Source organism: Hyperolius riggenbachi, chromosome 12 (genome assembly GCF_040937935.1).
Source record: "Hyperolius riggenbachi isolate aHypRig1 chromosome 12, aHypRig1.pri, whole genome shotgun sequence".
NCBI classification, from domain to species: domain Eukaryota; kingdom Metazoa; phylum Chordata; class Amphibia; order Anura; family Hyperoliidae; genus Hyperolius; species Hyperolius riggenbachi.
In genome coordinates this window covers 128,601,043-128,614,480 of record NC_090657.1, presented here as the reverse complement: position 1 = coordinate 128,614,480, position 13,438 = coordinate 128,601,043, and the positions used below count along the sequence as shown (strand labels likewise).

The following is a 13,438-nucleotide window of genomic DNA, read 5'->3' as shown; positions in this document are numbered from 1 at the left end:
TATGCTGGGCACAAAAGTGATGGAAAAGATGTTTCAAGGGGTCTAACACCTGGAGGGGGACATGGCGGAGTGGAATACATGCCAAAAGTCCTGGGGAAAAATCTGGATTTGATGCAAAGCAGTGTTTTAAGGGCAGACATCACATTGAATGCTAAATTGAAGGCCTAAAGTGCTTTCACACATCTTGCATGTGTATACATCAATCAGGGAGTGTAATCCCCTCCTCCCTACCTCCCCCCCTCTCTCTCTCTCTCTCTCTCTCTCTCTCTCTCTCTGATTATTTCTTCCAGGGATTTGTAGGCTGTCAAAAGCAAGCTCACATACATTGGCCTGGAATTGAACCCAGGTCAACTGCTTGGGAGGCAGCTATGCTCACCACTATACCACCATTGGCCAGGAATCGAACCTAGGTCAACTAACATTACAGGCTGAAGCCAGCCATTTCATTCATCTCTTCAACTACAAGAAAGGCCCAGGAGTAGTCTTAGCTACTATAATATCTATGTTACGGCAGGGCCCTTATTAGACTTTCTTTTACAGGGCTATGGAAACCGTTTTGCCCATGCTTTGCTATTAACCATTAAAGTCGCGGGTTTTTAATCACGAATCAGGACTCGTGATTCGTGATTATATGCATTTATTCGACTCAAAATCGAACTCGATTTAAATATCTGTTTCGTGACCACGAGTTAATTTGAAAGTGTGTACAGCCGAATTTGTGATCACTCAAATCGTGATTTGGGGGTATTCGAGCAGCTCTGCAGATCAGCTAACTGGGCTTCAGGTCACACATTCCTGAAACATTACTGTGTGGATCCAGCAGCATTAACGACTGTGGATTTTGGAAAGAATGCTATTTCCTCCACTGTTAACTAATAGGTTTTTTTTAAATTTATTACATTTCAGTTTGTTATTGCATAAACTCTCCCTTTGTTTGTCTAGTTATTGCCCATTAGTATGGTGACAAGGAAAATACCAGGGGATAAGGAAAATTGTATACTTACCTAACGGTAATTTTCCTTTCCTGATGTTTTCCATGGCAGCATACTGGCCCACCCCAAGCTGTTGGCTCGTACTAGTTACTTAGAATACGGGGCTGGTGTGTCTAGGATCTTTTAACATATGTGGACGTCCTATTAGGGGCAAAGGGGGCAGAGTTTTGCCCATTAGTATGCTGCCATAGAAAACACCAGGAAAGGAAAATTACCGTTAGGTAAGTATTCCATTTTCCTTAATATGGTATGGAGAGAAAGTAGAAATCATGCATAAAGCCAGAAGTGTATAAATAAGTTTCTCCAAAGACTTTACACACTGATAGCTGAAAGTCAGATGTGCACCTCACCTGCTTTTTTGGATGGGGTTTGAAAAAGGAGCCAAGAGACTGATTTCTCCAAGGAAGCACTGGGCAGAACCATTCCACTTCACTGAGATATACCAGAAAGGAGCATTCCGTGCCATCCACTCCATAGAAAGCGTAGCAGGGGTCTGATGTCCAGCGAGATCTCATCCACTGAGAGTAAAAACACACACACTAAAATAATTATAACATTTTCCACTTGCATTCTTAATGCAGATTGCAAATAATTTGGGTCCTGATCTACCTGTAGAGCCTTTCTAATAGGGATCACTAGTACTCTTTCCCTTAACAAAACTGGCAATACAAGACTTGTCTGTGTTAACTAGTGTTGGGCGAACAGTGTTCGCCACTGTTCGGGTTCTGCAGAACATCACCCTGTTCGGGTGATGTTCGAGTTCGGCCGAACACCTGATGGTGTTCGGCCAAACCGTTCGGCCACATGGCCGAACTAAGAGCGCATGGCCGAACGTTCCCCGAACGTTCGGCTAGCGCTGTGATTGGCCGAACGGGTCACGTGGTTCGGGTCCGAACGCGCTCTGATTGGCCGAACTGTCACGTGGTTCGGGTAAATAAATATCCGAACCACGTCATATCTCCGCCATTTGTCTGTGGGTTTAGCTTTGGGTAGGCAGGCAGGGTAGTTCGCGCTCCAGCCACGCTAGCCAGGGTCCCCCCAGTCATTGTGTCGCTGCTGGGAATAGTAGTACACCGCTCGCTCAGCCACACTATATAGCATTCTGTTTACTGTTCTGTGTCTGCTGGGAATAGTAGTACACCGCTCGCTCAGCCACACTATATAGCATTCTGTTTACTGCCACTCTGTGTACCTCGCTCAACCACACTATATAGCATTCTGTTTACTGCCACTCTGTGTACCTCGCTCAGCCACACTATATAGCATTCTGTTTACTGTTCTGTGTCTCCTGGGAATAGTAGTACACCGCTCGCTCAGCCACACTATATAGCATTCTGTTTACTGCCACTCGGTGTAACTCGCTCAGCCACACTATATAGCATTCTGTTTACTGCCACTCTGTGTCTGCTGGGAATAGTAGTACACCGCTCGCTCAGCCACACTATATAGCATTCTGTTTACTGCCACTCTCTCTGTGTACCTCGCTCAGCCACACTATATAGCATTCTGTTTACTGCCACTCTGTGTACCTCGCTCAGCCACACTATATAGCATTCTGTTTACTGTTCTGTGTCTGCTGGGAATAGTAGTACACCGCTCGCTCAGCCACACTATATAGCATTCTGTTTACTGCCACTCTATGTACCTCGCTCAGCCACACTATATAGCATTCTGTTTACTGCCACTCTGTGTCTGCTGGGAATAGTAGTACACCGCTCGCTCAGCCACACTATATAGCATTCTGTTTACTGCCACTCTGTGTCTGCTGGGAATAGTAGTACACTGCTCGCTCAGCCACACTATATAGCATTCTGTTTACTGCCACTCTGTGTACCTCGCTCAGCCACACTATATAGCATTCTGTTTACTGCCACTCTGTGTACCTCGCTCAGCCACACTATATAGAATTGTGTTTACTGCCACTCTGTGTCTGCTGGGAACAGTACTACACCGCTCGCTCAGCCACACTATATAGCATTGTGTTTACTGTCACTCTGTGTACCTCGCTCAGCCACACTATATAGCATTGTGTTTACTGCCACTCTGTGTCTGCTGGGAACAGTACTACACCGCTCACTCAGCCACACTATATAGCATTGTGTTTACTGCCACTCTGTGTACCTCGCTCAGCCACACTATATAGCATTGTGTTTACTGCCACTCTGTGTCTGCTGGGAACAGTAGTACACCGCTCGCTCAGCCACACTATATAGCATTGTGTTTACTGCCACTCTGTGTCTGCTGGGAACAGTAGTACACTGCCGCTCACTCAGTCACCCCATTACTATATAGCATTGCTGGGATCTGTAGTACTCTGCTCACCCACCCATACCATTGTACTGCCAGTCACTGTGTATATTGCTGGGATCTGTAGTACTTCCCTCACCGTCAACCACTATATAGCATTGCATACTCTGCCAGTCAGTGTGTATATTGCTGGGATCAGTAATACTCCACTCAACGTCAACCACTATATGAGCTCACCATGAGTTCCTCAGAGACCTCCGCTGTGAGCAGCACTCCCAACAACAGCAACAGCCAACGCCCCACGCAAGCTATAACATCCACCCCAGCAGCCAGTGGTCAGCAGCAGCCCTCCCCGGAGGAGAACGTTGTGTCCATCGGTCTGGCGCCAGAGCGATTATTGAGGGCTGCCATTGAGGAGATGATGGGGCCTGATGTGGAGGAGGAGGTCGGGCTCAGGCCAGCATCCCAAGTTAATGTTGAGGACGATGAGGGGTCTGTGTCTGGGGATGTTGGGGTGGCAGAGGTGGTGGGTGGGTCAGACTCAGGAGAAGAGTTGTATGATGAGGATGATGATCGGGACCATCTGTATGTGCCTCAGAGTCCGACCCCGGAAAACATGTTGTATCGTGTGTTTAGGTACTAAAATCTGCGTTCCCACTTCCCAGTACTGCCCGGGTCCACGGATCCATATAATTTTTTGGGCAGCACTATCAAACTGTGGTACTATGAGTGAGTTGCCATGGTCCTTCTGTGCTGTCACACTCACCGTCTGTCTGCAGATGGATTGTTCAACACAGCTACGCCATCTGACATGTAGTCCTTGACCATCTTCTCCAGGCGATTGGTGTTGGAGGACGTGGAACTGCCCGATTGCTGTTCTGTGGGCTGCTGCATGGGTGTCAGAAAATGTTCCCACTCCAAGGACACTGCCAATACCATTCCCTTTTGGGCACTAGCAGCAGCTTGTGTTCTTTGCTGCCCTCCTGGTCCTCCTGAGTTTGCTGAAGTCAGTCTGTCGGCGTACAACTGGCTAGAGAAGGAGGAGGATGTCAATCTCCTCTCTAAAGTCTCCATCCTCAAGGGCCTGCTGGAATTGTTCCATTTTTGACCTGTCTGACACTTTCTTCAATCAGTTTTTTAACATTGTGTTTGTATAAACTGGGTATAAACCCAGTAATTAGTGTTGTCCAGAATAATGAATAATAATGAATAGTGAATAATGCGCGGGCCGCGTTCAATGCAGTCTAGCATGAATTGAGCCATGTGTGCCAGAGAATCCTGCCAGACTCCTCTGTCTTCATGTTCTTGTGAGCGTTGTGATTGTTGTGATGCACCATATTCGTCACCAGCATCACTTTCTTCCTCTTCTGCTGTCCATTCCCGCTAAATTGTGGAAGTCCAACGTGCACCGCTCTGTCCCTTGGCAGTGGGGGCATCCAATTCCTGCTCCAACTCCAGCTGTTCCTCGTCCCGTTCTTTGTCATAGCTGGGACCAGCGTTTCCTGAGGTGTTGGTATCATCACGCTGATCGTTTTCATCTTCAGATTCCCCCACTTGCATCATGCCAGCGGTTTCCATCTTCAACATTGATTTCTTCAGTAAACACAGCAGTGGTATTGTAATGCTGACTGTAGAGTTGTCACTGCTCAGTCACAAGCAACGTGGATTGCTCAAAATTTTGGAGGACTTGGCAGAGATCCAACATGGTGGCCCAATCAGATCCACAGAAGCTTGGTAGCTAGCTGCTGGAATGCGCCTCGGCACTGCGCAAAAGCGTGCTAGCATGTGCAGCGTAGAATTCCAGCGCGTAGGGAGGGACATCACCCAGCGAGCGATGGTGCGCTAGATTGAAGCGCTCCTGCATCTCTTGGTGAGTCCTTCAGAAGCGGTACTGGACTTTAAAAAATTTTTTTTTTTTCCTTCAACAGAAGATCTGCCACGTTGGAGTGAGGAGGACGCCGCCGACCCCGACACCAAGCTGAACCCCGGCAAACTCCAAGCAGAGGATCTTCAGGAACCCTCAAGGCTTTGAGCAAGCTGAGGAGGATCAGCAGTCCCGACGAGACCTCTCCTCATATGTGACTGTGTGCAGTGGAGTAGAGCTCCCCAGAACAACCTCTCACTTGTCACTTTGTCACTGGTCACTTTGTCACTTTGTCATTTTGTCACTTGTCACTTGTCACGTTGTTATTTTGTCACTTTGTCAGTCACTGGTCACTTTGTCACTTGTCACTTGGTCACTTGTCACTTGGTCACTTGTCCAGATGATCTCGGTACACCTCCTGCGATTCAAATTCCTGCACACATTGCTCTGGGATTTGGGTGAGATGAATGATGCATCTAACTGGCCACCGGAGGCAATTAAGGCCTTCAAAACATTGAAAGCAGCTTTCTGTTCCGCCCCCATTTTGCGTCATGTTGAGTTGTTGACGTCATGTTCATCCTCGGCCTCGCCTTGCATTTCAGTGCGAGGTGCATTTTCCACAGAAAAAGGTTGTGAATCCGGGCACAACATTTGTGGCTGTTCCATTGACCTTTCACAGGTAGAAGATTGTGGGGGTGGGAATAGCTCCTCCGAATAGCCCATTGTGTCCTGAAAACTACTCATTGCATTGCTTTGCGCACGCATTTTTTTGTCCTCATGCAAGGCCTGAGTTGCGCCTGACAGCGTGGCCTTCTCCTCCTGCGCCTCCTCCTGTTCCATCACGTCTGCTGCTGCTGGGCTAGCGTTGCCGCCCGGTCCCCGTTTATTGAACCTCTTATCTTTATTACATTTATGACTGCATGGCGGTACAAAGCATGCTATCCGCACGCTTCTTGTCCTCATGCAAGGCCTGGGTTGTTGTGTCTCAAAGCGTGGCCTTCTCCTCCTGCGCCTCCTCCTGTTCCATCATGTGTGCTGCTGCTGCTGCTGCTGGGTTAGCGTTGCCAGTCCCTGTTTATGGAACCTCTCATCTTTATTACATTTATGACTGCATGGCGGTAAAAAGCATGCTATCCGCACGCTTCTTGTCCTCATGCAAGGCCTGGGTTGTTGTGTCTCAAAAAGCGTGGCCTTCTCCTCCTGCGCCTCCTCCTCCTGTTCCATCACGTGTGCTGCTGCTGGTGCTGGGTTAGCGTTACCGGTCCCTTTTCCTGGAACCTCTTCTCTGTATTACATTTATGACTGCATGGCGACAAAAAGCATGTTACCTGTGCAAAGAAACATGACATTTTCCACATTTAAAAGACAGTTTTTCCTTTGAAACTTTACAATCAATTTTCTCAAAAACTATAAGCTCTTTTTCAAATATTTTTTTTCCTCTTGTACCCACTCCCAAGGTGCACATACCCTGCAAATTTGGGGTATGTAGCATGTAAGGAACCTTTACAAAGCACGAAAGTTCAGGTCCCCATTGACTTCCATTATGTTCGGAGTTCGGCGCGAACACCCCAACATCGCGGCGATGTTCGGCGAACGTTCGTGAACCCGAACATTAACCAAGTAACCCCATGTATGAACCTCTAATTCATTAATGATCAATTAAAGGAAAAGTAAAATGGTTGTCATGCCTTTAGACATGTAAAGAAGAGTTTAGTCACAGTACAGCTAAGGCCTCTTTCACATCTACCAACGCGTGCAGGAGCCGTTTCCTGCACGTGTTGAAAAGCCTGCAGCATGTCATCGGGATGCTGCGGTGCGATGCAATCAGCAGCGGTAGCTATTAATTCATCCGATGGGAACACGCCAGTTCCCGACGATAAAAAGCTTCCGAGTGCGTCGTACCGCAACGCATCAAAACGCAGCGTTGGGTGTGAAAGGTAAAATGAAAGTCTATGGACTTTCATTTTATCTTGGTTAACGCAAAGTTTCGACTTTGCGCTTAAACACAGAAAAAGAACTCTGGTGTGAAAGAGCCCTAAATGTTAGTGTTGCTGCATACCAGCACCACCTAGATACCAGCTTGTCACAGCTTGTTTTTCTATTGTAACTTCTACTTTGGCATAACATTTGGTACACGCCCACTGATAGTGCTCTGTGGAGAATGTACTTTGTGAAGAGATTCTGTGTGTGTATATCTTATATAGAGCTGCTATTCAGGGATGGTCATAGTCAGTCAACTTCGCTACGCTGGAAGGTTTCCGCCTACGTCTACGGTACATGAACTACGCTACGAAAGCACATACGCAAGTACGCTTTGAACTACGCAATAACGCATAGTAAACGTAGTCATGGGCGAAAGACCATGCTCCCATGCGGAATACTTTCCGCATCAACCCAAGTAGTACTGTGCATGCGTTACCCGTTTCTATGTGTAATGTCTAGTTGTCATGCGGAAATAAGTGAATTTTGTCAGTGCGCATGCCCTTGCGTAGTTTTCATCCGTACACGTAAAACCACGTAAAACCACGTGTACGTCACAAACACGTTTCTGATTGGCTGATGCGTACAAAAACAACAGGAAGTTGTCCAAACCCGGCATGCAAGTGCAGACTGTACGCATTGGACAGCACTGCCGAGTCTGACCGCCTGCAACAATGCCTCCAAAAATGCCACAGGGGATGAAAAGAATGCTCATTGAGGTAAGCAATCTTCTATTTTAACAAAATGCATATTTTTGGGGTACTTTTTTTGACTGCATTTCTTTAATCTTTATATGTCCCATCTAAAAGGATATCATAGGTGTAGATAATTGTTTTTAGTTTATCTCTTTAAAGTGAACCTAAAGTGAACAAAAAAAAATGAGATTAACTCACCTGGGGCTTGCCTCAGCCCCCTGCAAACGATCGGTGCCCTCATAGCCCCGCTCAGATGCTTCTGCACCCGCCGGCGAACACTTCCGGTTTGGCCGTCACCGGCCGACAGGCATGGGAACGCGAGTGATTCTTTCACGTTCCCAGCCTGTATATCACCCCCTATGCTGCTATTGCGGCCAGGAGGTCGCAATAGCAGCATAGGGGGCAATATACAGGCTGGGAACGCAAAGAAGTGTTCGCCGGCAGGTGCAGAAGCATCTGAGCGGGGCTGCGAGGGCACTGATCGTCTGCAGGGGGCTGAGGGAAGCCCCAGGTGAGTTAATCTCATTTTTTTTTTGTTCACTTTAGGTTCACTTTAACTTTGCTTGTACCAGTACTGTTAGTAGAGAGTGAGACACATTCACACTGTTTTATGCAGAGTGTTCGTGATATGATACAATTATATTGTTGTAACTAGCTGACCTAAGCCCCACAAAATGCAATCAGATTGTTGGCCAATTTCCACACAAAATGCAATCAGATTGCCGGCCGATTTCCACACAAAATGCAATCAGGTTGCCGGCCGATTTCCATACAAAATGCAATCAGATTGTCGGCCGATTTCCACACTAAATGCAATCAGATTGTCGGCCGATTTCCACACAAAATGCAATCAGATTGTCGGCCGATTTCCACACAAAATGCAATCATATTTCCAGCCGATTTCCACACAAAATGCAATCATATTGTCGGCCGATTTCCACACAAAATGCAATCAGATAGTCGGCCGATTTCCACACAAAATGCAATCAGATAGTCGGCCGATTTCCACACAAAATGCAATCAGATTGCCGGCCGATTTCCACACAAAATGCAATCCCTAGGGGCCCCTGTACTGAAAGGTAAGGGAGTACAGCGCAGAATGGGGGAAAAGTGGCACAGAGCAGTGGGGAGGGGGGGAAGCCTCCCCCCCTCCCTCACCTGGGGCCCCCCTTCCACGCTTCCCCCTCCAAAATTGCAGCCAGCCAGCAGCGGCAGCGAGCGGGAATCACTTACCGTTAGAGTCAGGTAGCTCTGTGTGCCGCTGTTGGTCTGGTCTCTTGCACTGCGCTGTCCAATCACGCTCTCACAGGAAGTACTGTGAGAGCGTGATTGGACAGTGCAGTGCAGAAGACCAGACCAGCGGCACGCAGAGCTATCGCTCTCTCTGCAGCAAGCCGTTCCCCGCTGCTGCTGCTGTCTGGCTGGCTGCAATTCTGGAGGGAGGAGCACGGAAGGGTGGGCCCTTCCTGCGTTGTGCCCCCCTCCTTTTCAGCACTAGGGTCCCCAGGGCCCCGGAGGCCCGCCGGGAAAATTCCCCAGCTCCCGGTGGGACTGTCTGAGCCTGCGTGCACCCTCTCGGCCGTCCTGCCTCCTTCCCCATCCTGCGTCCTGTCCAAACGCTGTGTCGGTGCAGGACATGCACAGTAGCACAAAAGCTCTCACACAGGGACAGGATGCAGGGACACTTGTATTTTATACGTAGAGATAGTACTGTTAACAAGGGCCGGGGACAAGGTCCGCCACCAACAGAGGCTGGAGTGCCCAAGTGCGCCCCCCGATGGGTGTGACCATAAAAATATGTGGGTGGAGCTAATTGTAATGTAACAGTGTAAGGCAAAGACAGTGGGCCTTAGTTTTCTCCCAAAACACAGGCAAGAGACCCTAAAGGTAATTACACAATGAGCCCCCCCCCACCCACAAACAAGGGACAGGGACAGCAGGCAGACCCCTTCAGTCAGGAAGACATGTAATGCGGCAGCTTTTCACCGGAAAATACATATAATGCGTCAACGTACGTTTCCACAGACAATTCACATAAATGGTGTAGCTTTTCCCCAGATAATTCTAGTGAATTCAAGGTCGGTCGGCACACCAATTCAAATTCCCAAGCACATTTATTGAATGCACAGCATGACAATTGTTTCGGGGCCACGGAGGGTCCCCTTCATCAGATAAGTGCAGACATATAAGTGATACAAAATACAAGCACATATATATATCAAAATCAGCAGTGATCAATCACCTGACATCAGAGATAGACAGGACCTCCCCCTCAATTACCATTCATAATCTCAATTATGCTGCATCAGTGCCACAATAAGATCAATAATCTTTGTCCCATGACTAACCTGCAAAAACAGTAGCCTCCAATCTGGATTGACATCTATCCCATCACGTCCACAGACCTCATAAGATACATGGCATGAATATTGCAAACTGCAGCATAACAGTCTGCAACCAAAAGATCGCGCTGTCCGCATACCCGGAAGTGCCAATGGCAGCCTGACAAGCAGGTCGCCATGGCCAATCAGAAGCGCGAGTGGGAGTAGTCACAGCTCTGCTCAGCAGAGCTGTAGCATCGCGCTGAGTCAAAGCGGTGGGCGTAGCCCAGCCGACAACCTAGCGGCTACTGCGGCCGATCCAACGCGTGGATAACAGCTCGGCGTATCCAAGCTGTATCATTATGCCACGTACGAGCGGTGGGCGTGGTCCAAGCGGACTACACTGCCCTGCACGGCCAACGGACTCTCTATTGGCTGGGGGGCGCGACAATACGCGCTGCTACCCTGCCTACTTGTCTCCGCTCCTTTTTTTTGGGTAACCATAGTTACCCCATAGTCACAAAGGGGGACATGATGGGAAAAATGACAAAACAAGGCAAAAACGAGTGGCACTATTGCCATCAAATACATATGGCAAACACAGGAAAGAGCAAGGTTACAGGTTTGATTCCATCCAGGCATGTCTTTTCCTTTTGCGTGCGCGCGCTGCGCCATTGAACCCCATGGGGTATTTTGCGTGCGTAAAACTTTACGCATGCAAAACTTTGTGCTCGGTGTTTGGACAACTGTTGAACTCAAAAGGAAAAGACATGCCTGGATGGAATCGAACCTGTAACCTTGCTGTTACCAGCCAGACACACTAACCAATTGCACCACAGCCAGGCTAGCTGTGACCTAACTCTACATGGCTATCTGGGGCTCTGTTGGCTCTGTTTGGACAACTGTTGAACGCAAAAGGAAAAGACATGCCTGGATGGAATTGAACCTGTAACCTTGCTGTTACCAGCCAGACGCACTAACCAATTGCACCACAGCCAGCCTAGCATTTAGCATTGTGAAACCATCCTCTGCTAGGCATGATTTCATTTTTGCACCTCACTCTATCGCATGGTCCATGGTCCAATCACAAAGCCCTGCACCCAGCATGTGTCTCATATGACTGTCTACAAGTAAGATTTAGGTTAGCAGTCTATTTAGTGTGTGTTTGGTGGTATGGTGGTGAGCATAGCTGTCTTCCATGTGGTTGGCCTGGGTTTGATCCCTGGACATGTCATGAATGTGAGTATGGTTTTGAAATACTACAGATCTCTGGAGAGAGAGAGAGAGAGAGAGAGAGAGGGAGGAGGAGGAGGAGGAGGAGGAGGAGGAGGAGGAGGAGGAGGAGGAGGAGGAGGAGGAGGAGGAGGAGGAGGAGGAGGAGGAGGAGGAGGAGGAGGAGGAGGAGGAGGAGGAGGAGGAGGAGGAGGAGGAGGAGGAGGAGGAGGAGGAGGAGGAGGAGGAGGCTGGCTGTGCTATTCATTTTAGGCATCTAGAGGGATAGAAACCCTTACAAACCTGAAAAAGTAAAATTTCGGTTGGAGACACGAAATTCGTCATTACGGGAGTGAAATTTCGATTACGAAATTGTAAATTACGATTTGAAAATTAATTACGAATTTGGGTCGTAATGTTAAATTTCGCATTCGTAATAAAAGCAGTTCGAAATTTCGGCTCATCCCTAAGTGCAGCACTTTTCCCACATTTTGTTTTGTTAGGGGCTTATTCCAAAAGGGGTTAAAAAAATATTTTTTGTGCTCCTGTGTGGGCATAGTGATGATATTTGTGCAGTATTTGCTAATTGTTAGTTTTTGATAACCACTGATGATCGATCACCAGGCTTTTTTAGAAAGATTTGATAGGTGCTATCATCCATCAGGACCCTAGATCTTCACCAGGCCCTATGCAACTGCCTAGGTTTGCCTTGTGGATGAACAGCCATTTTAAGATCTCGCCTGTTATTCAATTTTATTGATGCTTATGCTCTTGCTGGGCCACTCAAGGGCATACACAGAGTTGTCTCAAAGCCACTCCTTTGATATCTTTGCTGTATGATTTAGACACACCTGTGGCTTCCTACAGCCCCATGGGCACGGATCGCTCCCACGCCACCGTCCTCAGTCTTCTCCATCTTCTGCATGGGGTCCCATTACATCGGACAGTCACAGTAAGTCTGTGCAAATCAACTGCGCCCACTACGTATCTCCCCAGAGATACACCAAGAGTGCACTTGTCCTACGTCAGACTTTCTGTGACGGGCCCAAGTTAGTGGACCAGGTGCAGAGGACTGAGGATGGCGTCTCGTGGAAGCGATCTGTCCCCATGGGGCTGGAGGAAGCCCCATGTGTGTGTAAATCTTTTAGTTTATTTAATCTCTGGTTTCCCTTTAACCCCCGTCCAATTCCTGCAGCAAGGGGGCAGCGCAGCACTTTTTTTTAATTAGTCCCTATTCAGTGTGCAGCAAGCTCTTGTGTACAGCGCCCTGCCTCCAGCCTCTCTACCCCTACCCAAGTGCTGTGTACTGTAGTGATGCTGGAGAAGTCATCAGAGATGGACAGAGTGAGTGTAATAAGCAAAGGCTGGGAGCACTCTCGTCTGTTTTCTGTATGCGGTTTCTGTAGACCATGTGTGCAGGGGGGGAGGGGGCCCCATCCAAAGATTTGCAGGGGGCCCAGTGATTTCTAGTTACGCCCCTGATCTTGGTGACTTATTGATGGAACTTCAGGTAGCCAAATCTTAAAGGGACTCCGAGCTCAAAATAAAACCGAAATCGGTTCCCACCTGGGGCTTTCTGCAGCCCAGTGTAGGTCGGGAGGTCCCACGGCATCCATCTGGCTCTTCACCCAGGGCCTGGTCAGAAATGGCTCCCCGGTGGCTCCTGGCGACACTGGGCCCTAGTGTTGGGATCCTCTTCCTGAAACGTCATGTCTGTCATCACCACGCTGGCCGCCTCGAATCATCACGGTGGCCGGCATGACAGTACTGTGCATGGGCGATTTAATCGCGCATGCGCCGTGCTGTCACGCCAGCCACCATGATGACGCGAGGCGGCCGGCATGGTGACGACAGACGTGACGTTTCAGGAAGAGGAGCCTGACACTCGGGCTCAGTGTCACCAGGACCTGCCAGGGAGCCATTTCTGACCTCCCGACCTATACTGGGCTGCAGAAAGCCCCAGGTGAGTACCGATTTTGTTTTTAATTTGAGCTCGGAGTCCCTTTAAGGTGGTTTGTCTGTGCTTACCTTTATTGACACTGCTAGAGGTATCAACCCTATTGTGAAAAAGTTACCTTATAACCGTGGGGGGGGGGCGCTCTGGGGGGCCGCCGAGCTGGAGGGGTA

The 13,438-nt window shown here is 48.6% G+C and overlaps 1 protein-coding gene across 6 annotated transcripts in view; it reads right to left on the bottom strand.

Moving 5' to 3' along the window:
- The window catches only part of MGAT5B (alpha-1,6-mannosylglycoprotein 6-beta-N-acetylglucosaminyltransferase B), a 1,094,162-nt gene that overhangs the window by 809,165 nt on the left and 271,559 nt on the right, over positions 1-13,438 (bottom strand). For 5 of the 6 annotated variants that reach the window (XM_068263667.1, XM_068263672.1, XM_068263668.1 and 2 more), the window contains one exon: positions 1,343-1,510. The exons of the other annotated variant lie outside the window; for it this stretch is intronic. In XM_068263667.1, coding sequence (XP_068119768.1) covers positions 1,343-1,510 — 168 coding nt within the window. The remainder of the gene's footprint in view (positions 1-1,342; positions 1,511-13,438) is intronic. 6 annotated transcript variants of the gene reach the window in all.